At 42.0% G+C, this 27479-nt stretch overlaps 1 protein-coding gene and 1 pseudogene across 1 annotated transcript; both read right to left on the bottom strand.

The window, feature by feature from the left end:
- ZNF283 (zinc finger protein 283) lies at window positions 1-27343 on the bottom strand. Its single transcript, XM_021094487.2, has 4 exons — window positions 27261-27343; window positions 17103-17188; window positions 13798-13924; window positions 1-2557 (listed from the first exon to the last, which is right to left on the bottom strand). The coding sequence occupies exons 1-4, from the start codon at window positions 27334-27336 to the stop codon at window positions 855-857; spliced, it is 1992 nt and encodes a 663-aa protein (XP_020950146.1). The 5' UTR covers window positions 27337-27343; the 3' UTR covers window positions 1-854.
- On the bottom strand, window positions 21267-26765 carry LOC146402381 (AN1-type zinc finger protein 6 pseudogene; annotated as a pseudogene).
- Window positions 27344-27479: the final 136 nt, after the last annotated feature.

Raw genomic sequence — 27479 nt, 5'->3', positions numbered from 1 at the left:
TCCAGTCTAATGGACTTTAATAATGGAGAGCTTAACAAAGGCTGAATAGTGTTGGAAAGCTTCGACACATTCACTAAATGAACATATATGGTATAAATTATGCTTTTATGAGCATAAGAATATTGTGTTCCCCCACATCAGCCAAATCTTCCCACAGTATGAACAGTATGAATATTCTGCTACTCTAATTAGAGAGATGACAAGTGAGATTCAGGGCAAGAATCAAATTAAGTTTAGGTTCTGCTCACCTCTCTCTCTTTTTTTTTTTTTTTTTTTTTTTTTTCTTTTTAGGGCCACACCCATGGCATATGGAAGTTCCCAGGCTACGGAGATATAACGGCCAGCCTATATCACAGCCACAGCAACATGGGATCCAAGCCAGGTCTGCAACCTACACCACAGCTCATGGCAACACCGGATCCTTAACCCACTGATCGAGGCCAGGGGTTGAACCCATGTCCTCATGGCTGCTAGTCGGGTTCGCTAACTGTTGAGCCATGACGGGAACTCCTCTGCCCACATCTTTTCAAGACTTTCTAACGAGCATAAGTCCTCCAACGTTTATGAGACTTTTGTACTATGAATTAAAGATCTTCACACATTCCTCACATTTAAATGGCTTCACGTAAGTACAGATGTTCAATAAGATCATACAGAAGTCTAAAGACCTTTTCACATTCCTTATATTCAAAATATTTCTCGCTAGTATGAATTTTCTGATATCGTAAATTGTCCACACACAGGTAAGTAAGGCTTTCGAACATTCCCTATATTCACAAGGTTTCTCAAGAATAAGACTTCTCCTCAAACTGAGTAAGCTGTATGCACACACAAGTTCTTTCATAGTTCTTCAATCATAAAGTTTCAGCAGCATCGACTGTCTCATCTGAGTAGACTGTCCATATAAAGGCTTCCCCACATTCTGTGTATTTGTACGGTTTATCATTACTGTGAATTCCCTCATGTTGAACAAGGCTTGAGTCGTAAGTAAAGGTCTTCCCAAAGTCCTCACGTGGATAAGGCTGCCCACCGGTATGAATTCTCTGATGCACACTGAACTGATAGCCACTACCAAGGGCCTTCCCATAGGCTTTACAGTCATAGGACTTCTCTCTGATATGGACTCTCTTGTGTTTAGCAAGGCTTGAACCCCAACTGAAGGCCTTTCCACATTCCTTACATATAAAAGGTTTCTCACCGGTGTGGATTTTCTGATGCTGAGTGAGGTGATAGCCACGACTAAAGGCCTTGCCACAGTCTTTACATCCGTAGGGCCTCTCACCAGTATGGATTCTCTCATGTTGAACCAGACTTGAGCCACAATTAAAGGTCTTCCCACATTCCTTACACTCATAGGGTTTCTTGCCAGTGTGGAATATCTGATGTCGAGTCAGCTGATAGCCGCTACCAAAGGTTTTTCCACATTCTGTACATTCGTAGGACTTCTCACCAGTATGGACTCTCTCGTGTTTAACCAGGCTTGAACCCCAACTGAAGGCCTTTCCACATTCCTTACATTCAAAAGGTTTCTCACCGGTGTGGATTTTCTGATGCTGAGTGAGGTGATAGCCACGACTAAAGGCCTTGCCACATTCTTTACACTCATAGGGCTTCTCACCAGTATGGATTCTCTCATGCTGAACCAGACTTGAGCCACAATTAAAGGTCTTCCCACATTCCTTACACTCATAGGGTTTCTTGCCAGTGTGGAATATCTGATGTCGAGTCAGCTGATAGCCCCAACAAAAAGCCTTTCCGCATATTTTACATTCATAAGGTTTCTTACCAGTATGGATTTTCTGATGCTGAGTAAGTTGATAGCCACGACTAAAGGCCTTGCCACATTCTTTACATTTATAAGGTTTCTCACCTGTATGGATTATCTCATGTTTAGCCAGGCTTGAGCCCCAAAAAAAGGCCTTCCCACATTCTTTACATTCATAAGACTTTATGCCTATATGAATTTTCTGATGCTGAGTAAGATGATAGCCGCGACTAAAGGCTTTCCCACAGTCCTTACATTCATAAGGTTTCTCACCAGTATGGATTCTCTCATGTTTAACAAGGCTTGATCCCCAACTAAAGGTCTTCCCACACTCCTTGCATTCATAGGGTTTCTCACCAGTATGAAACTTCTGATGCATGGTGAGTTGATAGGCACTTAAAAAGTCTTTCCCACATTCTTCACACTCGAAATGTTTTTCAGCCAAATGAATTCTCTCATGTTGAATAAGTTTTGAGTCACGACTACCAGCCTTCTCACATTCCTGACAAATGTAGGGTTTCTCTTGCTTATGAATACTTGGATGTGCAGTAAGAGATTCATGTTTTCTGTAAGCAGGTACTTTTTCATAGCTGATTATCATTTGACTTAAGTATCCCTCTTGATGTCCCTGGAGCTCCTCGAATCCACTCTCACACTTCCAATTATTTTTGAAAACAGATGCCTCAAGGTCAAGGGTTTCACTGCTTTCCACTATCTCCCACTGGGAAAAATTTATTTCAAAAATGTTCTTTTTTGAAGATGTATTTTGGGTCTCATATGTTGACTCCCAATCTGGAAGAAAATAAGAAAACCACACATTTTATTTCCTTTACTCTAAAAAAAGCCCTTTGTAGTAGAAATAAGAGACAAATTGAAAACAATATCCACAAGTGAACTGAATCAGGAGACTTACTGAATTTCTAAGCATCAAGTCTCTCCTCTGTCCCACAATGGACTCAGCTTTGATTTTTCAGCTTTTGTGGGGTTTTTTGGCCATGCCCACAGCATGCATAAGTTCCCAGACCAGGGACTGAACTCCCACCATAGCAGCAACCTGGGCCACTGTAGTGAGAACACTGGATCCTTAACCCACTGCACCACAAGGGAACTCCCTCAGCTCTTGTGATTTTTTTTTTTAATCTTTTATTTACTCACATATTTTTTTCCTACTGTACAGCATGGTGACCCAGTTACACTTACATGTGTACATTCCTTTTTCTGACATTACATGTTCCATCATAAGTGACTAGACAGAGTTCCCAGTGCTACACAGCAGGATCCCATTGCTAATCCATCCCAAAGGCAACACACGCTGCATCTATTTACCCCAAGCTCCCAGTCCCTCCCAGCCCCTCCCCCTCCCCCTTGGCAAGCTCTTGTGATCTTAATGTTCTGCTTCGACAGTTTTCTGGAGGATTTCACAAAGGTCACTTTAACAAGTCCCTCATCTTTCTGTGTAAATGGTCCCTTAAACCAAAATGTGCTCTTCCACCAATCAAGTCATTGGGCAAAGGATATTAGGATCTGAGATCAGAGGTGCCAAGACGACTGAAATATGTGGTTCAAGGTTTATTAGAGGAAGAAGCCCTGCAAAGGAGCCCAGGAATTCTATGTAGGGATTCTCCCCTGGATCTGCAACCAACTATTTCCAAGCATCTAAGGTGACTCTCCACAGGGTGACTGGGATACTGACTATGATCAGAGATTCTAGAGTTGTACCCCAGAGTGCCAGCCCAGCCTGACTGGAAAGACCTCAGAGCATTCATCTGAGGGCTCACAAAGGCTACATAATGAAATTAAGAACCACACCCTGGAGCAGTAGTTATCAAACTTTTTGGATTCAGTATCTCTTATATGCTTAAATATTATTGGTGAATTCCTTGCTTGCTCATACATAGGTAAATTTGTATATTTTTTTATTGTAAACATAGTATTTTTGCCTATTGGTGACTGTATAATGTTTTGGGTGAGTTATAGAGTTCCCTAGTGGCTCAGTAGGTTATGGATCTGGCATCATTGCTGTGGCTCTGGTTACTGCTGGCCCAGGAACTTCCACATGCCATGCATGTGGCCAAAAAGTGTGTGTGTATGTGTGTCTATTTGGCTCTGCTATTAAATGGTGGATGAGTATTGTGGCTGTGTCTATGGGAAGTAATTTTAATAACGGATAATTGGTCACGGCCTAAACTGCACTAACTATAGCTGTTTTATGTAACAATGTTTTATGGCTTTATACACATTAACATTTGGATGTAAATACTGTGTATACATCCAAAGGGATGCCACAGTATTTAAACTAAGGAACCTAATATTACAACTGCTTACATGTGACCAAATGTAAACTAGAAGGAGTGCAGTTTTGTACAACTTAACATCAATAAATAGTTCAGTAAATCCACATTGCCACGCAAAGGCTTCCATATGGTTACTTGGTACTTGAATGTTTCGTGTGAGGCTTATCAATGTTAGTAAATGAATAGAGGTTGAACTTCTCTTCCAATGTTTAAAAAAAAAAAAGCCCCGAGGGAGTTCCTGTTGTGGCTTAGCAGGTTACGAACCTAAATAGTAACCGTGAGGATGCGGGTTCGATCCCCCTCAGTGTATTAAGCATCTGGTGTTGCTGTGAACTCAGACACGGCTCAGATCCTGCGCTGCTGTGGCTGTGGCACAGGCTTGCAGCTGCAGCTCTGATTCGACCCCGACCTAGGACCTTCCATATGCCACACGTGCAGCCTTAAAAAGAAAGGAAAAAAAAAAGCATTGAGGACCAAAAAGACCTTGCTTTTGTTTATGTGAGTTATATCCTTTGATATTTACCATATTAGAAATTAAAACTGAGAAACTTAAAAATTTTTAATTCATTTTAAAATAATGATAAATTGGAAGTTCCACTGTGACACAGTGGGTTAAAGAACTAGCGGCGTCACTGCAGTGGCTCCAGTTACCGCTGTGGCAAGGGGTCAGTCCTTGGCCAGAGAACTTCCATATTCTGCAGGCACAGCCAACAAAAATTTTTTAATAAAAAAAAGATAGATCATTAAATGTTAACATAAGTAAAACATTTTGTGAAAAATAATTATATTTTCCAAAGGAAAAAATAAGTGAAGTATTTTAATCTTTTGCAAAACTCTTTACTATCTGGTTTAACAGAAGATGACTGGATTCTCACATCTGCTTTTGTGTTCAATCTGTGGCAATGCTATTTTCGTTGATGCATATGAAGAAAACACACACAGATATGTAATTACAAAATAGCAGAATAGTCTATGAGCCTGTTCAGATGGATATCTGTGGATGTCATTCTTTGATACTACAGTAAAACTTGAGTAGTGGTGGGTTTTCTTTTTTTATTAAAGATTCTTTAAATTCTATAGTGCTGTACAACACACACATGATTTCATATAATCTCATAATAACCCTTCTTCTACTGACCCCTATATTGCTCCCCTCCGCTGGTATTATTTTGTTCTCTGTAACTGAATCTGCTTCTTTTTTGTTTTATTCACTAGTTTGTTGTATTTTTCAGAATCCACATATAGGTGATATCTTACATTATTTGTCTTTGTCTGACTTATTTCAATTGGCATAATGCCCTCATCCATGTTGCTGCAAATGGGCAAAATTTCATTCTTTTTTTATGGCTGAGCTGTATTCTATTGAATACATATACCACATCTTCTTTTTTTTTTTTTTTTGTCTTTTTGGCTTTTCTATGACCGCTCCCACGGCATATGGAGGTTCCCAGGCTAGGGGTCGAATTGGAGATGCAGCCACCAGCCTACGCCAGAGCCACAGCAACGCGGGATCCGAGCCACGTCTGCAACCTACACCACAGCTCACGGCAACACCAGATCCTTAACCCACTGAGCAAGGGCAGGGATGGAACCCGCAACCTCATGGTTCCTAGTCGGGTTCGTTACCCACTACGCCACCAAGGGAACTCCAACATCTTCTTTACTCATTCATCTGTTGATGGACACTTGGGTTGCTTTCATATCTTGGCAACTGTAAATACTGCTGCTATGAACACTGGGGTGTATATATCTTTTCAAATTAGTGTTTGGGGTTTTGTGGATATATACCCAGGAGTGAAATTTCTGGGTCATATGGCAGTTCTAATTTTAGTTTTTTGAGAAGCCTCCATCCTGTTTTCTGCTGTGGCTACAGAGAAGTGGTGTTTTCTGTTGTTGTTGTTTTGTTTGTTTGGCATATGGAGATTCCCAGGCTAGGGGTCAAATTGGAGCTACAGCTGACGGCCTACACCACAGCCACAGTCACACAGGATCCAAGCCAAGTCTGCAACCTACACCACAGCTCATGGCAACGCCAGATCCTTAACCCACTGAGCGAGGCCAGGGATCAAACCTGCAACCTCACGGTTCCTAGTCGGATTCATTTCCGCTGCACTAGGACAGGAACTCCTGGATGATTTTTATCCATGCATAGTTTTACAACATCATGCACGAGTCATGTGAAAATAACAGTTCACTGAGTTATGTAGATCTTTGAAATATCATATTTCATTACACAATATCAAAAAAATCACATGTTAACAATACCATTTATCTCATCAGAAAAGCTTTTATTTATTAGGAAGCTATGAAGTTCAGTAAATAAATAATGGATATGTTTCATACAATTCTAAATTTTACTTGAAAGTTTGAATTTTATCATTGGCAATAAATACTTTCAGGTGTTCTTAAAGTGACAGGTTCATTCGCAAGAAAAGGTTTTCCAACTACCCAAGTCTGAATAACCATAATTTGTCTGTCAGACATTCTTTCAAGAAATAAATGGTATTCCAGGGGGGAAAAAGCAGTTTAACTCACAGTTCAAACAATGGCATGGGTTTGTTCTCCAAGGCAACTATCACACTTTAGTTACAGCAGAAGAGCTTAATGAAGACTTCCACTTTCATCACATGGAATATTTTTAAAAATGCATCCTCAAGGGTCAAGATTTAATAAAATGAAGCCCAGAGCAGGGTACTGAAGGTCAATCAGCACGAGGAGGGTTTCAGTATAAAAGGGTGATCCCATATTAGGAGCCAGAATGCAAGCAGAGAAAGACAAGTGTCTGTGAGTGAATGACCTGGCATGAGGGGGGGTTATAGCCCAAGTAGGACTAGAAAGGCAATCACACAATCAAGGCAGTGGTAGTGGTGGCGGTAATGGAAGACTCGTTACACGTAGAGGGTTTGATCAAGTGAGTACAGTCAGCCCTTGGCATCCTCAGGGGACTGGTTCCAGAACCCACCACGGATATCTGAGGATGGGAAGTCCCATAGCCAGCCCTCCTTTTCCATGGATGCAGAACCCATGGAAATAAGAGGGTCAACTGTATATTTATCAAAAAAATATGCATAAAACTGGACCTCCACAGTTCAAAACCATGTTGTACAATGGTCAACAGCAAATATATTCCATTATAGCAACCCAGGTTTTTCAGTCTAAGAGAAGGGAGTTAGAAATATGCAAAGTGAATAATCTCCAGTGAAATCTGCAGTGCTGAATTAGAATTGGGGTTATCTGTGTGAATTAAGGGTTTAAATCTACCGATGTATATGTGTGTGCACATATACATATGTATACATATAAATATATTCCCTACTCTGTCCAATGAGAGGGCCTAGGGACAGCTGTCCCCTGGCAGCAATGAGCAAATTTAGTGCCCAGATTTGGCTTCTAAATACCATTCTCAACTGAATGCAACCAGATCATCTTGAACAAATGGCTGACTTTAGGGCTAGAGCATGGAAAATGCAAAATGAGCCTGGAACATGGTGTTGTGTCAGACAGTAAGGAGGTACTTTAAGTGTGATGGTGGCATGCCAAGGGACACAGAACCCATCACTGAGAGGGTTCCCACAGATCCAGTCTTTGAAATAAATAATGGGAAGAACATATTACCACCCACTGACCAGAAATCAAACATATGAATAAGTTGAAACTTTAAGGAGGAAGACAATATTTAACTGTCTTAAAGTTCCTCCTCACAAAAGCCTCATTAAAGGAAAAAATATAAACTCCAAAGATAGGAAGCTGGTAGACACCACCAAACTCAAATGTTCAAAGTAAGTACCATCCATAATGACAAATCATTTGCTCCACCTGACAGAATGCAAGCAGAAGACAGTGTCAGTTCTGTGCTACTCCTGCCAAAGATGCATGAATTGAATCTAATCATGAGGAAAGAGCAGACAAACCCAAACTGAGGAATACTGCACAAAATAACAGGCCTAGAATTTTCAAAAGTAACAAGGAATGAGTATTTTGATGGAGACTGCATTAAATCTGTAGATTGCTTTGGGAAGCATGGTCATTTTAACAGTGTTAATTCTTCCGATCCAAGAGCATGGGATATCTTTCTATTTCTTTGAATCATTTTTAATTTCCTTTATAAATGTTTTATAGTTTTCAGTATCTAGGTCTTTCACCTCCTTGGTTAAGTTTATTCCTTGGGACCTCTTTTTAACAAGACTTGAAATGAGATTTCTTTTTAACTTTCTTTTTGATATTTCATTGTTAGTATAAATAAATGCAATAAATTTAATTTGGTATCCTGTAGCTGAATTCATTTATTAGTTCTGACAGTTTTTGTGTGGAGTCTTTAGAGTTTTCTATATAGAGTATCATGTCATTTGCAAATAGTGAGTTTCACCTCTTCGCTTCCAAGGGGATACCTTTTATTTCTTTTTTTTGCCTGATTGCTACGGTTAGAACTTCCAATACTGTGGCTGAATAGAAGTGGTAAGAGTGGGTATCCTTGTCTTGTTCCTAAATTTAGCAGGAATACTTTCAGCTTTCCACCACTGAAGCCTATGTTCACTGCGGGTCTGTAGTAAATGGTGTCTATTATGTTGAGATATATTCCTGCAAATCCCACTTTGGTAAGAACTTTATCAAATGGATAAACATGAATGGATGTTGGATTTTATCAAATGCTTTTTCTGCATCTATGAAGATTATTGTATGTTTTTTATCTTCTCTTTTGTTAATGTGGAATATCGTATTGATTGTGTGTGTTAAACCATTCTTGAGGCCCCGGAATGAATCCAACTTGATCATCCTTTTTATGTATTGTTGGATTCTCTGTGGTAATATTTTGTTGAGAATTTTTGCATCTATATTTATCAGAGATATTGGGTTGTAATTTTCTTTTTTTTAGTGTCTTTGGTGTTGGTATCAGGGTGACAGTGGTTTAAGAGAATGAATTTGGGAGTGTTCCCACCTCTTCAGTCTTTTGGAATAGTTTGACAGGATACAAGTTCTTTGTATGTTTGGTAGAATTGCTCAGTGAAGCCATCCAGTACTGGACTTTTGTTGGTATTCCAACGAATACTATGTTGTTCATAGTATTCCTCTTATGATACCAGTTATTTCCCCTTTCATTTCTTATTTTGTTTATCTGGGTTCTCTCTCTTTTCTTCTTGGTGAGCCCAAGCTAAAAGTCTGTCAATTTTATTTATCTTTTTCAAAAACCAACTCTCAGTTTATTGATCTTTCCTACTGTCTTTTTAATCTCCATTTTATTTATTTCCTTTCTGATCTTTATTATTTTCTTTATATTACTAACTTTGGATTTTGTTTGTTCTTCTTTTCCTAATTCTTTTAGATAGTAGACTGGTTTATTTGAAATTTTTCTTACTTATTAAGGAAGGCCTACATTGCTATGAACTTCCCTTTTAGAACTGCTTTTGCTGTATCCCATAGATTTTATATGGTTGTTTTCATTGTTGTTTGTCTCATTTTTCACAGAGCTAGAATAGTCCTAAAATTTATATGAAACCATAAAAGATCTAGAATTGCCAAAGCAATCCTGAGAGGAAAAATGCTGAAAGTATAACTCTTTCCAACTTCAGACAATACAACAAAGCTATGGTGATCAAAAAAACATGGTATTGGCATTAAAAAACAGACATATACAAAGTTCCCTTGTGGCTCAGTGGGCTAAGGATCCAGCATGGCCCCAGCTGTGGTGCAAATTACAACAGAGGTTCAGGTTCAATCTCTGGTCTGGTAACTTCCAAATGCCACAGGTGCAGAAAACACACACACACACACACACACACCAAAAACAGACATACAGATCAGAGGAACAGAACAGAGTCCAGAAATAAACTCACACATCTATGGTCAATTAATGGATGTCAAAAGAGGCAAGACATAAAATGAATAAAAGACTGTCTCTTTAACAAGTGGGGTTGGAAAAACTGGACAGCTAGCTACACGTAAATCAATGAAATTAGAACATTCCCTCACACCATATACAAAAATAAACTCAAAATGGTTAAAAGACCTAAATAGAAGATATGACACCATAAAAATCCTAGATGAGAACAGAGGCAAAACATTCTTGAACATAAATCATAGCAATATTTTCTTAGATCAGTCTCCCAAGACAAAAGAATCAAAAGCAAAAATTAGCAAATGGGACATAATCAAACTTAAAGTTTTTGCATAACAAAGGAAACATCGACAAAATAAAAGACAGCCTATGAAATGGGAGAAAATATTTGGAAAGGATGTGATCAACAAGGGGTTAATATCTAAACTATACAAACAGCTCATACAACTCAGTATCAAAAAAACCCCAAACAATCCAAGCAAAAAATGGGCAGAGGACATAAACAGACATTTCTCCAAAGGAGACATAGAGGCACATGCAAAGATGCTCACTATCACTAATTACTAGAGAAATATAAATCAAAACTACAATGAGGTATCACCTCTAACTGGTCAGAATGGCTATCGTCAAAGAGTGTACAAATAATCGACACTAGAGAGAGTGTGGAGAAAAGGGAATCACCCTACGATGCTGGTAGGAATGTAAACTGGTACGACTGCTCTGGGAAAATAGTGTGGAGGTTCCTTAAAAAAACTAAAAACAGAGCTACCACACGATCCAGCAATCCCACTCCAGGGCATATACCCTGAAAAGATAAAAACTCTAATTCAAAAAGATACACGCACCCCAGGAGTTCCCGTTGTGGCACAGTGGAGACGAATGAAACTAGTACCCATGAGGATATGGGTTCGACCCCTGGCCTTGCTCAGTGGGTCAGGGATCCGGCATTGCCGTGAGCTGTGGTGTAGGTCACAGATGCTGCTCAGATCTGAGTTGCTGTGGCTGTGGTGTAGGCTGGCAGCTGTAACTCTGGTTTGACCCCCTAGCCTGGGAACTTCCATAAACCGTGGGTGTGGCCCTAAAAAGACAAAAAATAATTAAGAAATTAATTAAAAATAAGGAAGTGAAGAAAGTCAGAGAGGGGAAGACAGTATATGATATCACTTATATGTGGAGTCTAAGAAATATGACAAATGAACCTATATACAAAACAGAAACAGACTCACAGACATAGAAAATAAACTAATGGTTACCAAAGAGGACAGCAGGGGGAGGAATAAATTAGGAGTACAGGATTAACAAAGACACACTACTGATACACAGAATAGATAAGGAACAAGGATTCATTCTATAGTACAGGGAACTATAATCAGAATCTTGTAATAACCTATAATGAAAAATAATCTGAAATACATACGTGTGTGTGTCTGAATCATTTTGCTGTACACTTGAAACATTATATTGTAAATGAACTATATTTCAATTTTTTAAAAAAGGTTTAAAAAATAACAATAAATGAGAAACAAGGAAAGACATATGAATTGTTTCAGAGTAAGAAACTAAATAACCCAAATTCCTAAGACAACAACAACAAAATTACATACTATTTAGCACTTGCCTACCTCCCTGACCCAATTTTGTAGTGCACACCCCTTTATTAACTCCACCCTGGCCTTCTTAGAGTCCTTCCAATCAGGTTCCTTTGCACTTGTTCACAGTGATTGATATATTCTTCCCCCAGGTACTCATAACCTGACCCCAGGCTTCACATCTCTATTCAGGAAAGCTCTCCCTGACCATCGTGTCTGAAGTAGCCACATCAATTCCCATCATTTTCATACTCTTTTTCATACTCTGTTTCCCTCTCCTGAGTATATTTCATTATATGATACTATTTATCTATTTATTTACTTATGTAAGGAAAATGATCTAGTTTTAGTCTTGCTGAGGTTCTGTCTCTTTAGAAAAGACAGAACACAGTGGTTGAGAATACAGATTCTGGAGCCAGGCTTCCTAGGTTCAGTTGCTGCCACTGCTGCTCACCAGCTCAGTGACCTTGCGAGGTCACTTGAATTGTATGTGCCTCAGAAATCTCACCTTTAAAAAGGGTTAAAGGAGTTCCCATCATGGCATAGCAGAAATGAATCCGACTAGGAATCATGAGGTTACAGGTTCAATCCTTGGCCTTGCTCAGTGGGTTAAGGAACCAGCACTGCTGTGAGCTGTGGTGTAGGCTGCAGACGTGGCTCGGATCTGGCATAGTTGTGGCTATGGCTTAGGCCAGTGGCTACAGCTCTGATTAGACCCCTAGCCTGGGAACCTCCATATGCCATAGGTACACCAGCCCTAAAAAGACAAAAGACAAATAAATATATAAACACATAAATAAATAAAAATGGTTAAAAATAGTACCTACCAGAGTTCCCTGGTGGCTCACCAGGTTAAGGATCTGGCATTGGCACTGCTGTGGCTAGGGCTGCAACTAAGGGTCTGATCCCTTCCCCCGGAACTTCCATATGCGTGGACATGGTCAAAAAAAACAAAACAAAACAGTACCTACCTCAAGGGGGTGTTGTGAAAGTTAAATAAGTTAATGTATTTGCTCTGCTTAGAACAGGGCCTGTTTCTGGTAAGCATGATGTTATTTATTTATTTATTTATTTATTTTTGTCTTTTCTAGGGCCGCACCCGTGGCATATGGAGATTCCCTGGCTAGGGGTCCTACTAGAGCTGTAGCTGCCGGCCTATATCACGGCCACAGCAACACAGGATCCAAGCTGCATCTGCGACCTACACCACAGCTCATGGCAACACCAGATCCTCAACCCACTGCACAAGGCCAGGGATTGAACCCACAACCTCATGGTTCCTCGTCGGATTCATTAACCACTGAGCCACAACAGGAACGCCACCATAATGTTAATTATTAGTATCATTACTGTCACTATTGTTATTTTGCTAAGAGGAAAACAAGTTTCATGAGATATTTTTTAGGATTTAATTCAGTGTAGGATGCAACTTTGTATAATGCCAAGCTCACAGATTGTAATTTCAACTTCAACTATGTTGGAAGTAAAGGAATGTGTTCCTTTAGTATGACATGAATTGTGTTCACTCGACCGCCGCTATATAAACTGGAGGCTCTGGTATGAAAGCAACAGTATATCAGGACCATGTTTCCAACTGTGCGCCCCCATTTGTGGGTCAGAATATAACAAAGGGCAGTGATTCTCCAATATGCATAAAAATCACCGGGGGATCTTGTGTGAATGCAGATTCTGTCCGGCAGGCAGGTCTGGGGTAGGGCCTGACAAGCTGCATTTCTAACAAGCCCTGGCAGAAGCTGATGATGGACATTTGCATGATATTTAATAATAAAAAAGCTAAAAGCCCACAAAAACCAAATCGTGATGTCTAAGCACTGAGATAACAATCCAAATTCTTCCCTCAAACCGACAACAACACTGCCTGTCACCTGGGCCCTGCCCGGCTCTCTTGACTTCCTGGTTCTCCCTCCTTCATGAACTCTGCTCTGGCCTTTCTCTGGTTCCTCAGACACGAGAACTACATTTTGACTCAAAGCCAGGACACAAACAGAAATGCTGAAGCTAAGCACAGTATGAGATCTGGTTTCTTTGACAGTGGCTATGAAATAAGCGCCCCATCATGCAATCCCCACGACTTGGTCATTAAAGAAGAGAAGGCCAGAGGGAGGAAGATCAGGGTGCTCAATGAACCCAACAAATAACAAAAGCAAGGTGCTTAATTTCTAAGCCAACAAGTATCAAAACATTCCTTTGAGAACAGGGAGGACACATTCACCTGCAGAGAGCCCTGTAACTCCCAGGGAGAAAGCTGAGGCTGCAGAGAGGAGGTTCTACATGATTTCAGGCCGAGGACCTTACCCAGCGAGACCAAGTTGCTGTAGTTCTCCAACATCACGTTCACGTACAAGTCCCTCTGAGCAGAATCCAGGAATTCCCACTCCTCCGCAGAGAAGTTGATGGCCACATCCTTGAAGGTCACCGAGCCCTAAGACCAAAACCCCACACATTAATTACTTATGAAATTAAAGAAACTTGGAGTTCCCGTCGTGGTGCCGTGGTTAATGAATCCGACTGGGAACCATGAGGTTGGGGATTCGATCCCTGGCCTTGCTCAGTGGGTTAAGGAGCCAGTGTTGGCATGAGATGTGGTGTAGGTTCCAAACACGGCTCAGATCCCACGTTGCTGTGGCTGTGGTGTAGGCCAGCAGCTATAGCTCTGATTGGACCCCTAGCCTGGGAACCCGCATATGCCGCAGGTGCGGCCCTAGAAAAGACAAAAAAAGAAAATAAATTAAAGAAATTCAGAAAATATCTCCAAGAGGAAAAAAGAGGATTATGAAGGATAAACTATAAGAAGAGGAAAATATAACAACCAGGTCAGCTGGAGGCCTGTGAGACTTACAAGTAGGGAAAAGTAAGGAAATTAGTATAACTAAAGCAGAGGGTCTACATGTTCTAGAAGAATCTCGTTAACAGCAGAAAAAACTTGCTGAAATACTGTGAGATAATGCAGCCATCCAGACCTGTCTGATAATGTATAAAATAATCCCAGTTTCTCTTCTATTAAATAAAAAGAGTCTATGTTGTGGGGGGAGGCGGCAGTTCTCTTGAGGTGCAGTGGGTTAAGGATCCAGGGTTGTCACTGAGGCGGCTTGGGTCACAGCAGTGGCACAGGTTAAATCTCTGACTCAGGAACTTTCATATGCTGTGGGCATAGGCAAAAAAAAAATAATAATGTGTGTTGCGGGGGAAAGGGATAGGGGTAATTATGGGTGTATATATATACATAAACCTGCTATGTGCCTGCTTCATAAATTCTTCTTTTTTTTTTTTTAACTTTATGGCTGCACTTGTGGTATATGGAAATTCCCGGGTCAGGAACTGAATCTAAGCTATGGCTTCAGCAACACCAAATCCTTTAACCCACTGTGCCAGGCTGAGGTTTGCACCCGAACCTCCACAGTGACCCAAGACGCTGCAGTTGGATTCTCAACCCACTGCACCATGGTGGGAACTCTATAAATTCTTTTTTTTTTTTGGTCTTTTAGGGCCACAATGGTGGCATATGGAGGTTCTCAGGCTAGGGGTCATAATGGAGCTGTAGCCACCAGCCTATGCCACAGCCACTGGAACACGGGATCTGAGCCGCACCTTTGACCTACACCACAGCTCACAGAAACACTGGATCCTTAACCCACTGAGCGAGGGCAGGGATTGAACCCCGTCTTCATGGATGCTAGTCGGGTCTGTTAACCAGTGACCCACAACAGGACCTCCCATAAATTTTTTTTTGGGGGGGTCTTTTTGCCATTTCTAGGGCCGCTCCCATGGCATATAGAGGTTCCCAGGCTAGGGGTCTAATCAGAGCTATAGCCACCAGCCTACACCAGAGCCACAGCAATGTGGGATCCAAGCGCAACCCGGATCCTTAACCCACTGAGCAAAGCCAGGAATCGAACCCGCAATCTCATGGTTCCTAGTCGGATTCGTTAACCACTGAGCCACTATGGGAACTCCAACCTCCCATAAATTCTTTACAAAAGTGAACTGCTATATCATCTTTAAGAAACTGCTATACCCTTTAAGAAATACAAAAAACCTCCACTTTTTCCCAAATGTACCATAAAATCTCTTTATTTTAGAAAAATGATTTCCATTAAGTTAAGGATTATCATTAAGCCTCAAGTGAATCACTCTGTAAGATTACATCTTAAGTATTTTTTCTTATGATGATGAATTGAATATATAAAATGTCTTTATTAGCTGTAATTCAGGTCATCATGTGGATATATAGGATTAATAACTATCATACATTTAGCTTGAGCAAAACTTCTAAAGATTTTCTTGATTCTAGGAGTATATGATCATCCAGTACTTAAGAATGTGCATCACTGGAGTGCCTGTCATGGCTCAACAGTAACGAACCTGACTAGTATCTGTAAGGACAGAGGTTCGATCCCTGGCCTTACTCAGGTGAGTTAAGGATCCGCCGTTGCCGTGAGCTGCAATGTAGGTCACAGATGCGGCTCAGATCTGGCATTGCTGGGGCTGTGGTGTAGGCCAGCAGCAACAGCTCCGATTTGCCCCCTAGCCTGGGAACTTCCATATGCCACAGGTGCAGCCCTAAAAAGATACATAACACCTTCCTTGTTCCCAGATGGGAGGACACTGCTAGAGAGTATTAGGCACGACAGAGATGTCCATCCTGGTCAATAACGAAATGGACTTTGACACTGGGGTTAACTGATTAGAGAATCCCCGGAAAAGACCCACTCATTCCCTGCTCTAACCCTGAAAGCTCGCAAAGCGTGTGAGCTCCTACAAACTGAGGCGAAGACCAAAAATCCCAAATTCCACCTTATTTCTCTGGAAAGCTCAGGTCTATAAAGAAGCTGCAAGTTTGTCTGGGTGGTCCAAAGGGACTCTCATCACTAAGTCATCACACCGCAGGCCTGTCGTGGGAATGAGAAATTCCAATCAGGGAAATGGGGCCGCCCTGGCCAAGCAAAGCCAGGAGCAGTAACAATGGCAAGACTCAAGACAGCCTGATGTGGATACATCCCAGTCAAACCCCGGAGCTCTTCTGGAGAACACACAGAGTGCTGACACTGTTCTCTGGGGCACCGTCCAGCTGGTTGAGGGCAGAGTATCCTGAGTGGCTTCTGTATTCGTTGCCTGCTAATCAGCATCTTAGCCTAAAAAGGAAAACTGTTGCTTCCCAAATGTCTGCAGTCTCATTCTCTCCTCTTTCCTCCTCCACTTATATGAATCCTCTTTGTGCCTTTGAAAGATGAACTCCATCTACTGTTGGTTTTCCCTGGATATAAATACAAGTGTGCTGATTTTTCACTATATTTTTTTGCATTATTCTGTGACAGACGGTCAAGTATTTCCTTCAAAAGCCTCCATTCCTTCACTGCTCTTGGCAGAAGACTGAGCCACAGTAGTGTGTTTGATGAATATGATGGCACTGATTGGAAAAGACACTGAGGGAAGACTCGGGGCTATTTGGCATCTGCCTTCACTAGAATCGGAGGAACTGAGAAGCAGGTTTGGGGGTGGGGTTCTGTTTAGCGGAAAGCTTTAGGATAATTCAGAAAAAGATTCATGTGACCTAAAAAAAAAAGAAATCACATTTCAAGGAGAGAGAAATACCAACTTACGTCAGTCATGGTTCTAGAACTGGAGGAACTGATCAATGTTCCATAGGGTTCCTCTATTGCTGAAGCAGCGTCCAGAAAAGCCAGAGCTGTGGAAGGAAAAAGAAGCTTTAGGACTTCCCGTTGTAGCTCAGCAGGTAAGAACCTGACTAGCATCCACAAAGATGCAGAGATTCAATCCCTGGCCTTGCTTAGTGGGTCAAGGATCCCTCGTTGCGGAGAGCTGTGGTGTAGGTGGCAAATATCGCTTGGATCTGCATTGCTGGGGCTGTGTGTAGGTCAGCAGCTGCAGCACCGATTCGACCCCTAACCTGGGAACCTCCATATGCCGTGGATGTGGCCTTAAAAAGAAAAAAAAGAAGAAGCTTTAGACCAGAGGTGCTTCAGTGACCCTGTTCTGACTTAAGCTAATGTAGCTTTTATTTCCACCCCATGTCCCATACACCTTCTATGGAATCCACACTCTCACCTCAAACCCTGGTATTGCCCAACTCTGGGGGTGCTGATAGAGGCTTGAGGTTGGACTATTCAGTCCTGCCCAGATCAGATGCTGCTCCCTCCATTCCTACTTCTCAGGGCTGAGGAAGGGGCTACATGGTCCAAGCCAAGACATCCTCCAGGAGCTCAGGGCTGAAAAGAGTTGGTCAACACACAGGGGCAGCAGGATGTCTAAACTGCTCAGACAACTGCCTGAGCCCAAAAACTGACTTTTTTTTTTTTTTTTTTTTTGTCTTTTTGCCATTTCTTGGGCTGCTCCCACGACATATGGAGGTTCCCAGGCTAGGGGTCGAATCAGAGCTGTAGCCGCTGGCCTACGCCAGAGCCACAGCAACTCGGGATCTGAGCCTCGTCTGCAACCTACACCACAGCTCATGGCAACGTTGGATCCTTAACCCACTGAGCAAGGCCAGGGATCGCACCCACAACCTCACGGTTTCTAGTTGTATTCATTAACCACTGAGCCACGACGGGAACTCCCGAAAGCTGACTTCTTAATCCATTCAGAATATCCATGCAGGGCAACATCATGAAACTATGCTAAGTTGGGGAAAATAATCAAGATATATTGTCAACAGAAAGAACAGGTATACAGAGGGAGCTATATTAGGAATTTGGGATTAACATATACACATTACTATACATGAAATAGGTAAACTGGAGTTCCCATCGTGGCTTGGTGGTTAACGAATCTGACTAGGAACCATGAGGTTTCGGGTTTGATCCCTGGCCTCTCAATGGGAAGGATCTAGCATTGCTGTGAGCTGTGGTGTAGGTCGCAGACGCAGCTCAGATCCCGTGTTGCTGTGAGTTGTGGTGGAGGCTGGCAGCTGTAGCTCCGATTAGACACCTAGCCTGGGAACCTCCATATGCCACAGGTGCGGCCCTAGAAGATACAAAAAAAAAAAAAAAGAAAAAGAAAAAGAAAGAAATAGGTAAACAACAAGGACCTACTATGTAGCACAGGGAATTATGCTCGTTATATTGTAAAAACCTATGAAAGAATCTGAAAAAGAGTATATATATATAAAAATGTATATATAACTGAATCACTTCATTGACAATTGAAACTAACAACATTGTAAATTAGAATGGAGTTCCATTTAAAAAAAAAGATGGAGTTCCCTGGTGGCCTAGTGGTTAAGGATCTGGTGTTGTCAAGTTCAATCCCTGGCCTGGGAACTTCTACATGCCATAAGTGCAGCTGAAGAAAGAAAAGAAAAGAAGGAAGGAGGAAAGAAGGAAGGAAGGAAGGAAGGAAGGAAGGAAGGAAGGAAGGAAAGAAAGAAAGAAAGAAAGAAAGAAAGAAAGAAAGAAAGAAAGAAAGAAGGAAGGAAAGAAAGAAAGAAGAAAGGAAGGAAGGAAGGAAGGAAGGAAGGAAGGAAGGAAGGGAGGGAGGGAGGGAGGGAGGAAGGAAGGAAAGAAAAGAAAGAAAAGAAAGAAGAAAGAAAAGTTACAGTATCATTATAAAGTATCATTATAAATTACATATACACATATATCAATACAGAAAGACTGACAGACATCAACAGACCAAAAAAATGTCTGAAGTTACACATCTATATACAATAATGTAATATATTCTTATTGAGATCAAAATGTTCTTTTTGTTTAGGGTATTCTGCCTAATTGTTTTGACCACAGCCATGCATTATACTAACTATATGATTTCTATGTATGCTCAGGTCCTATCTAGAAAAAATGGCTGAAGTTCCCCCAAGAAATGTCATGGGTATACTTCCTGCTTCTTTTCACATCTTTTGACAATGGGTTTATTTATTTTTTTATGGTTTTATTTTTTATTTAATGAAAGACTGGTGGATAATCATGAATACAGAACAATTACTTCAGATCATTCTTCATACCATATACATGCAGACCGGTGAACACAATCTGAAAGAAAATGCAGTCAGCAATGAAGTGCACAGCTTCTCCTTCCCTTGCTCAAAAAAATTTAAAAACACAAAAACTTAGAATCTTGCCAGCACACACTCTCCTGTGACAAATGATTCAGACATAAATAGTAGGTGCAAAGAAACTATATGCTAACACATGTATAACCTCTGTTAGTGAAAAACAGAAGTGGCCAGAATGATTTGAGATACATTCAGTTATCGATAACTAGTCATGCCCTAAAGGGCATTATCAAAAGAGAAATCATGTTGTAGAGAAAAGCAATATTTACATACACAGTGAGAAAATAAACTGCAAGATTAATGCATGCATGGGAGGGGAGGATGGCCTGTGTCCACAGCATGCAGGAGTTCCCAGGCCACGGATCGAACCTATACCTAGCAGTGATAACGTCAGATCCTTAATCCGCTGAGCCACCAGAGAAATCTGATATATGAATGTTTAATACTGGAAAATTGCAACCCTCCAAAATTTCACCACTTTTTTTTTTTTTTCTTTTTAGGGTTGCACCTATGACATATGGAACTCCCCAGGCTAGGGATCAAATCGGAGCTACAGCTGCTGGCCAATGCCACAGCCACAGCAATGCAAGATTCCAGCTGCTTTTGCAACCTACACAATAGCTCATGGCAATGCCTGATCCCCGACCCACTGAGCTAGGCCAGGGATTGAACCTGCATCCTCATGGATACTAGTCAGATTTATTTTCACTGTTCCACACGGGAACTCCCACATTTGTTATAAAAGCCCTTTGCACTCAACTAAAATTAAAATGATTTTGGAGTTCCCATTGTGGATCAACAGTAACAAACCTGACTAGGATCCATGAGGATGCGGTTCGATCCCTGGCCTCACTCAGTGGGTTAAGGATCTGGCATTGCCATGAGCTGTGATATAAGTCTCAGACAAGGCTCAGATCTGGCATTACTGTGGCCGTGGCATAGGCCAGCAGCTGTAGCTCCAATTCAACCCCTAGCCTGGGAACTTCCATATGCCATGGGTGTGGCCCCAAAAAAGGAAAAAAAAAAAAAAAAAAAAAAAACAAAACTTTTTTTTTTTTGTCTTTTTGCCATTTCTTGGGCCGCTCCCACGACATATGGAGGTTCCCAGGCTAGGGGTCGAATCGGAGCTGTAGCCACCGGCCTACGCCAGAGCCACAGCAACACGGGATTCAAGCCGCATCTGCAATCTACACCACAGCTCACGGCAACGCCAGATCCTTAACCCACTGAGCAAGGGCAGGGACCAAACCCGCAACCTCATAGTTCCTATTCGGATTCGTTAACCAATGCGCCACAACGGGAACTCCCCCCCCCAAAAAAAAACATTTTTAATGATCTTAAAAGGATAATACTTGTAAAATTTACTTAAGTCTTTTCAGCCACAGAAACTGCAATGGAAATAAATGTTCAGAGTCATTTTCAAAACAAAAACAAAAATCTATTCTGCTGATGACATGCATGAGGTCTATCCAAGATGCAGTGCTCCACATTCTCAATTACTAAAACCTCAAGTCAATATTTAGTTTGCAGATGGTCAAAGGATTTTGTATTCTAGCAGGAGTTACCTTCGGGATCTTTTCACCAACAACTACTGGATTTTCCTTTCTGATTTTCTTAGCAGCATCAGCTTTGTAATGGTAAGAGCAATTGTGTACATCTGATAATGGTGCACACCACAGCAAAAGATTCCATACCAGCATTAACGTCCCACTCTCGGAGTTCCTGTCGTGGCACAGTGGTTAACGAATCTGACCAGGAACCATGAGGTTGCGGGTTCGATCCCTGGCCTCACTCAGTGGATTAAGGATCTGGTGCTTCCATGAGCTGTGGTGTGCGTTGCAGACTCAGCTTGGATCCCACGTTGCTGTGAACTGTGGCGTAGGCTGGTGGATTAGACCCCTAGCCTGGGAACCTCCATATGCTGCAGGAGCGGCCCTAGAAAAGGCACAAAGACCAAAAAAAAAAAAAAAAGTCCCACTTTCTTCCCACACATGAAACAGAGATTCTTTGTTTGATCTGGTTTTTCAGGACACTTGCTTTGCTCTTTAGATGGCTGCTGTGATGCTTCTGATACCAAACCTCGAAGATCTTCTGTTTCAGGTAGTGCTTTGTCCAGATGCGCTGTCCACTTGGGATGGCGCTACAGATTCTGATAAAAGTGACTGCTTTGATACAGGGCTCGGCCACATAGATGAAGAGGCAGAGGCTAATGCTGACTGAGCTGATAAAGCCCCAGACAGACTACTGACAGAAGGTGCCGATGGGCTTACCCCACCATTACCACTATTCTGTCCTTGAAGATGTCTTTACAGCATGCTGAACACAGGCCATTTCTACAAAGGTCTCCATAAAATCCGCAGCCAGTGGAACAAAGCACAGGCACTTGGCTGTGATTAGTTTCTTTCTTTCTTTCTTTCTTTTTTTTTTTTTTTTTTTTTTTTGTCTTTGTGCCTTTTCTAGGGCTGCTCCTGCAGCATATGGAGGTTCCCAGGCTAGGAGTCTAATCGGAGCTGTAGCTGCCAAGCCTACGCCAGAATCACAGCAACGCAGGATACGAGCTGTGTCTGTGACCCACACCACAGCTCATGGCAACCCCGGATCCTTAACCCACTGATCGAAGCCAGGGATTGAACCTGCAGCCTCATGGTCTAGTCAGATTTGTTAACCATTGAGCCATGACGGGAACTCCTGTGATTAGTTTCTGAGCCATGTTCCTCCGACGGCAGCTCTCTCGGCCTGACATGCTGCCAATCACCACTGGTGAATGGGGACAGGTAAGGTTGCTGAACCCATGCTCGCTCCAGCCCCATGGCCACCAGCCCCTCCATCCACTCATCACTCAGCTCCATATGGGTTTATTTTTCATCTGGACCTGTCTTTTTAGACATGATACACCCTCGGATAACTGCTGAATCACCTAATACTGTACCTCACTTGTAACTAACATTAGCAGGATAAAAACCCTAAGGCATAAAACTCACAGGATAAACTCCATGTGCCTCCACAAAGTTGGTCATGACCCAACAGTACTGCATATAGTTAGCTTCCTACAAAGGTTTTTTTTTGTTTGTTTTTGTTTTTGTTTTTTTCTTTTTGCCTTTTCTAGGGCTGCTCCTGCGGCATATGGAGATTCCCAGGCTAGGGGTCTAATCGGAGCTGTAGCTGCCGGCCTGTGCCAGAGACACAGCAAAACGAGGGATCCGAGCCGCGTCTGCAACCTACACCGCAGCTCACAACAACACCGGGTCCTCAACCCACTGAGGAAGGCCAGGCATCGAACCCGCAACCTCATGGTTCCTAGTTGGATTCATTAATCATTGAGCCATGACAGGAACTCCCCTATGAGTCCTTAAGACTGGCACCTGAATTGCCTTATCGGCTTTTCTTACTGGCTGCCTTAAACTTATTTCTATGATTATTTCATCTTTCTTGTCTGAAAGGTAACAATTATGTATTTTAGTTATTCTATCACCACCCAAGCAGTACACTATCTCAGGGTCTTACATTTGGATCAAATGTTTACCCCAAATTCCATTTCTAGAAATGAATCCTTAAATACCTAGAGAAGTACACAAGATGTACACACAAAGATATTCAACCAAAAATAACTTATGATAACCATGAATTAGAAACTATGTAATACTAGCAGGCAAAGAGTTTAATAAATTATGGCTTACTATACCCTCATTAGTTATGATGGCAATGGACCATATTAATTGGTGAAGAAAGACATGCATAGTCAATTTCTTAGTGAGACAGACAGGTTTGTAAAGATATGTAATGTGGGAAGTATACTGAAATCGAGATAAAGGCTCTGGTGTGAGACTTTCAGGATATAAATCTGAGCTTGATGGGTACCAATTTCTCAACACTTCTATTTCCTTGTCAATAAAAGAGGGATAAGAATAATGTACACCACAGTTGGTTGCACTGAATATTGGGAAAATCTATATAAAATACTGAATGGTTTACAACTGCTTAAGTTTTATCCATTATTACTCAAGACAAAGATGACTACTGTCCCTTAGCCCATTATAATAAAGAGAATTAATGCCATTCTTTCCATTTTTCTCATAATAGAATCTGTGCTGCTTAGGCCGGCTTACTTTTTCTTCCTCCCTTTTTCAGCCGCTCCTGTGGCATATGGAAGTTCTTGGGCCAGGGTGTAAAACCAAGCTGCATCTGAAACCTACACCACAGCTGCAGCAACACCAGATTCTTAATCCACTGCACGGGATCGAGGATCAAACTGGCAATAACACACAGACAAGCTGGATCATTAACCCACCGCACCTCAGCGGCAACTCCTAGGCCAGCTTACTTTTAATGCTAACTAAAATTTATAGTTGATGCCGCTATTCTTCCTAAATAACAAGATGAGCAAAACAGGTTCTCAGAAAGATACAGAGGAAATATCACCTCCTCCCAGAAGCTGCAGATAGAGAGACAGGATTCAGCATTATAAAGCCGGCTCAGAAAATATGACCCAATTAGATATCAAGCTCAGAACATTAACCAAGAGGCTCAATCTTGTTCTTCCATGCATGGTGGTTTAATATTTATAACTATAGTCTTCTTACTCAACATCTGGTAACTAATACCTATCCCGGAAACATTACTTGTAGAATAGATTTTTTCTTTTCTTTCTTGTTTATTTATTTATTTATTTGCTTTTTTAGAGCTGCACCCGATGCATATGGAGGTTCCCAGACTAGGGGGTGAACTGGAGCTGTAGCCGCCAGCCTATGCCACAGCTCACGGCAACGCTGGATCCTTAATCCACTGAGCGAGGCCAGGGATAGAACCTGCATCCTCATGGATACTAGTTGGATTTGTTTCCACTGAGCCATGATGGGAACTCCCCAGATAGATTTTTTAAAGACAGCCATAGAGTAGAGATTATTGCTATTCTCTGTGGAAATAAAGTTTAAAATAATCTAATTCTGAAAGACTGTCCTTGGTGCTCTGGTCATTAATTTTTAGATGGTATTTCTCTTTTTCTAAAAGCTGTAAATTAAGAAAGCAATCCCCTAGTGCTCTTCTTTCTACCCATTCAAGATTAAAGTCAAACCTAAATCTGAGTTGAATTTCTTTTTCAAGCCAAAAGCTAGAGAGTCCTCAACCAATTACTGTGATTTCATTCTGCAAAAACAAAACCAGACAAACATGCCCATAGGGGAAACAAAACAAAAAAAAGAATAAAAATACAGCTTTTTTTTTTTTTTTTTTCCCAGGCAGGCTATAGAAATTCCCAGGCCAGGGATCAAAGGTGGGCCACATCTGCAACCTACACCACAGCTGCAGAAACCAGATCCTTAACCCACTATACCAGATGCTCTAGATTCAGAGCCTCACTCTTAACCACAACACAGTACTGCCTCTCACAACCCACAGAGAATTGGACCTGAAACAACTCATGTTTAGCAATGCTAGATTTCTACCTGAAAATCATCTGAATGTCTCCACCCTTGTAGGTGCAAACTGCAAATTCCTGTGCTCAAAGCTCGATCATACTCCTGCCCTAAAAAGCCTCACAGCACTGTAATTTATTAAATAATCAATCCCCTCCTACCTTGCCTTGCTTTTAAAATCATGACTGTGGAAAAGACAAAATATCTGTCAGAGTTCCTGCTATGGCACAATGGGTTAAGAATCCTACTGCAGCGGCTCAGGTCACTGGAGGTGCAGGTTTGATCCCCACTGAGTTAAAAGGATTTGGCGTTACCACGGCTGTGACAAAGGTCTCAGCTGCAGCTTAGATTCAATCCCTGGCCCGGGGAACTTCCATAGGCCACAGGTACGGCCATAAAAACAAACAAAAATTTGTCTTAAATACAACCTAAATGCTAATCTCTTCAAATAATCATAGTCTAAAATAAAGCTCTAGGAGTTCCCTTCATGGTTCAGCAGAAATGAATCTGACTAGTATCCGCTGAGGGCACAGGTTCACTACCTGACCTCACTCAGTGGGTTAAGGATCCAGTGTTGCCATGAGCTGTGGTGTAGGTCACAGATACGGCTCAGATCTGATGTTGCTGTGGCTGTGGCGCAGGCAGGCTACTACAGCTCTGATTCGACCCCTAGCCTGGGAACTCCCATATGCCATGGGTGCCGCCCTAAAAAGACAAAATAAATAAATAAATAAATAAAAATAAAGTAAATTTCTAACATTAATTTCTAGGAGATGTATTTCTAAACTATCAGGATGCTCAGAAAGGGAGAACGTACTGGAGAATCTGAACAATTTGCCATAGGAACAGATGGCTACTAACTGAGGAAAAGGGCAATGGGGGCCTCTGGGAAGAGTGATGCACCAGCATGGTGGGTCATTTGCCAGAAGGAAGACCCACAATAGACACTACTAGTCAAGATATTTCAGGCCAAAGAAAGCAAATATTCTTATGATCTAAAAACCAAAGGTAAAAACAAAGCAATTGTCTGAATAAAAAGAAAACACAAATTCATCTGAACCCTGATACTTTACTATGCAACAGTTCTTTCCTCCTCCCCCTCAGGGTCCTTCTCTGAAACCCCACAGCAATGCCAGGGCCAGGGGGTGGGGGTTTCGGGGAATCCTAAGACATCAGTATTTCTTGGAACACCAACAGACTTAATTAAAAACAAGCAAAACAAAACATAAACAAGACACTCTCCAGGGCCACATCTGCCTTCATCCACATGTAAACAAACGGAATTAAAAGGGAAGCTGGAAATATGGATGGAATTAGATTATCATACTAAGTAAAGGAAGAAAAACAAAAATACCCTATGATATCACTTACATGTGGAACTAAAATATGACACAAATGAACCTATCTACAAAACAGAAGCAGACTCACAGAGAACAGACTTGTGTTTGCCTAAAGGGAGAAGGGGGAGGGGAGGGATGGAGTGGGAGTCTAGGGTTAGCAGATGCAAACTACTATACAAAGGATGGATAAACAACGAGGTCCTACTGTAGAACACAGGGAACTATAATCAATACCCTGAAATAAATCATAATGGAAAAGAATATGAAGAGGAATGCATATGTAAAGATATATATAACTGAGTCACTTTGCTGTACAGCAGAAATTCACACACCATTTATATCAACTATACTTCAATTTCTAACAAAAAAAAATGAGGAGGAAAAAGGGAAGCTGGAATTGACAGCAATTCTTGGGAGCAGAGGTCTGGTGGTAAAGACTCTGAAACATGGAGCAGGCCCTCAAGGAGGTAATTTTTCCTACCTTTGAGACCTCCGCACCATGTCTTCCCAGAAGGCTGCCACGAGGACTCTTCTAGATGTCAAATTTTCATCCCAATACTAGATCTGTGCCTTCCTGCTGGACGTACATTCTAGGGCTTCCTACAGGACTTCCTGTCTTACGGTCACTTAACTTTAGCAACCCCTAACAGAGTCTAGAGGGAACCCAGAGCCTCGGGCCAAAGCAAACCACACCGACAAACAAGGCCACGCTTTTCATCATCCCATCACACATCCCCAGCCGCAGACACCGTTACAGAGACATCCCCCCCGGCCTTGTAACGCCGTCTGTCACACACAACCTCTCAGCCGCTCGCTCAAACACGGGCTTGAGGATCCAGGCACGACACGCCCTATCCGCGCCCGGGGCCTTCTCACTTCTAGCGCCTCGCGGTGTCACGCCCACCCTTCCTGCAGGTTTTGATCCCGCTCTGAAGTCAACTGAGCCCTCCCACCCCCACCTGGCGCTGACTACTTCCAGGGACACGACCAACTCACCGCGCAGAGTCCAAAAACCTTGAAGACACGGGAAAGGGACGCAGAAACAGAGGTTGGTTTGGGCCCAGAGGCTCATGGGAAATAAGAGCCGGAAAATCCTCAGAGGCTCGGCGCTTCTAAGCGCTCTTCTCAGGCAAACTCGCCCCGCCCCGAGAAGACCTGTGCCCGGAGATTTCTGGGAAATGTAGTCCTCGGCAGGCAAACCCCGAAAGCTGGGAA

This window comes from Sus scrofa, chromosome 6, assembly GCF_054392235.1.
Source record: "Sus scrofa isolate SSC_HxYL_T2T_F1_AM1 chromosome 6, Sscrofa_HxYL_maternal_Yorkshire_Landrace_v2.0, whole genome shotgun sequence".
Classification (NCBI taxonomy): Eukaryota; Metazoa; Chordata; class Mammalia; order Artiodactyla; family Suidae; genus Sus; species Sus scrofa.
The sequence above is the reverse complement of the archived record's forward strand: the minus strand, read 5'-3'. Positions and strand labels throughout refer to the sequence as shown.

Bases quoted from the DNA above. Each gene is read 5' to 3' on its own strand.
- ZNF283 (XM_021094487.2), bottom strand. From the start codon at position 27,336: ATGAGCCTCTGGGCCCAAACCAACCTCTGTTTCTGCGTCCCTTTCCCG. The intron at 17,189-27,260 runs GTGAGTTGGTCG...TTCCTTCCACAG, and splicing joins AGGTTTTTGGACTCTGCGCG to CTCTGGCTTTTCTGGACGCT. The intron at 13,925-17,102 runs GTAAGTTGGTAT...TTTTGGTCTTAG, and splicing joins GTTCTAGAACCATGACTGAC to GGCTCGGTGACCTTCAAGGA.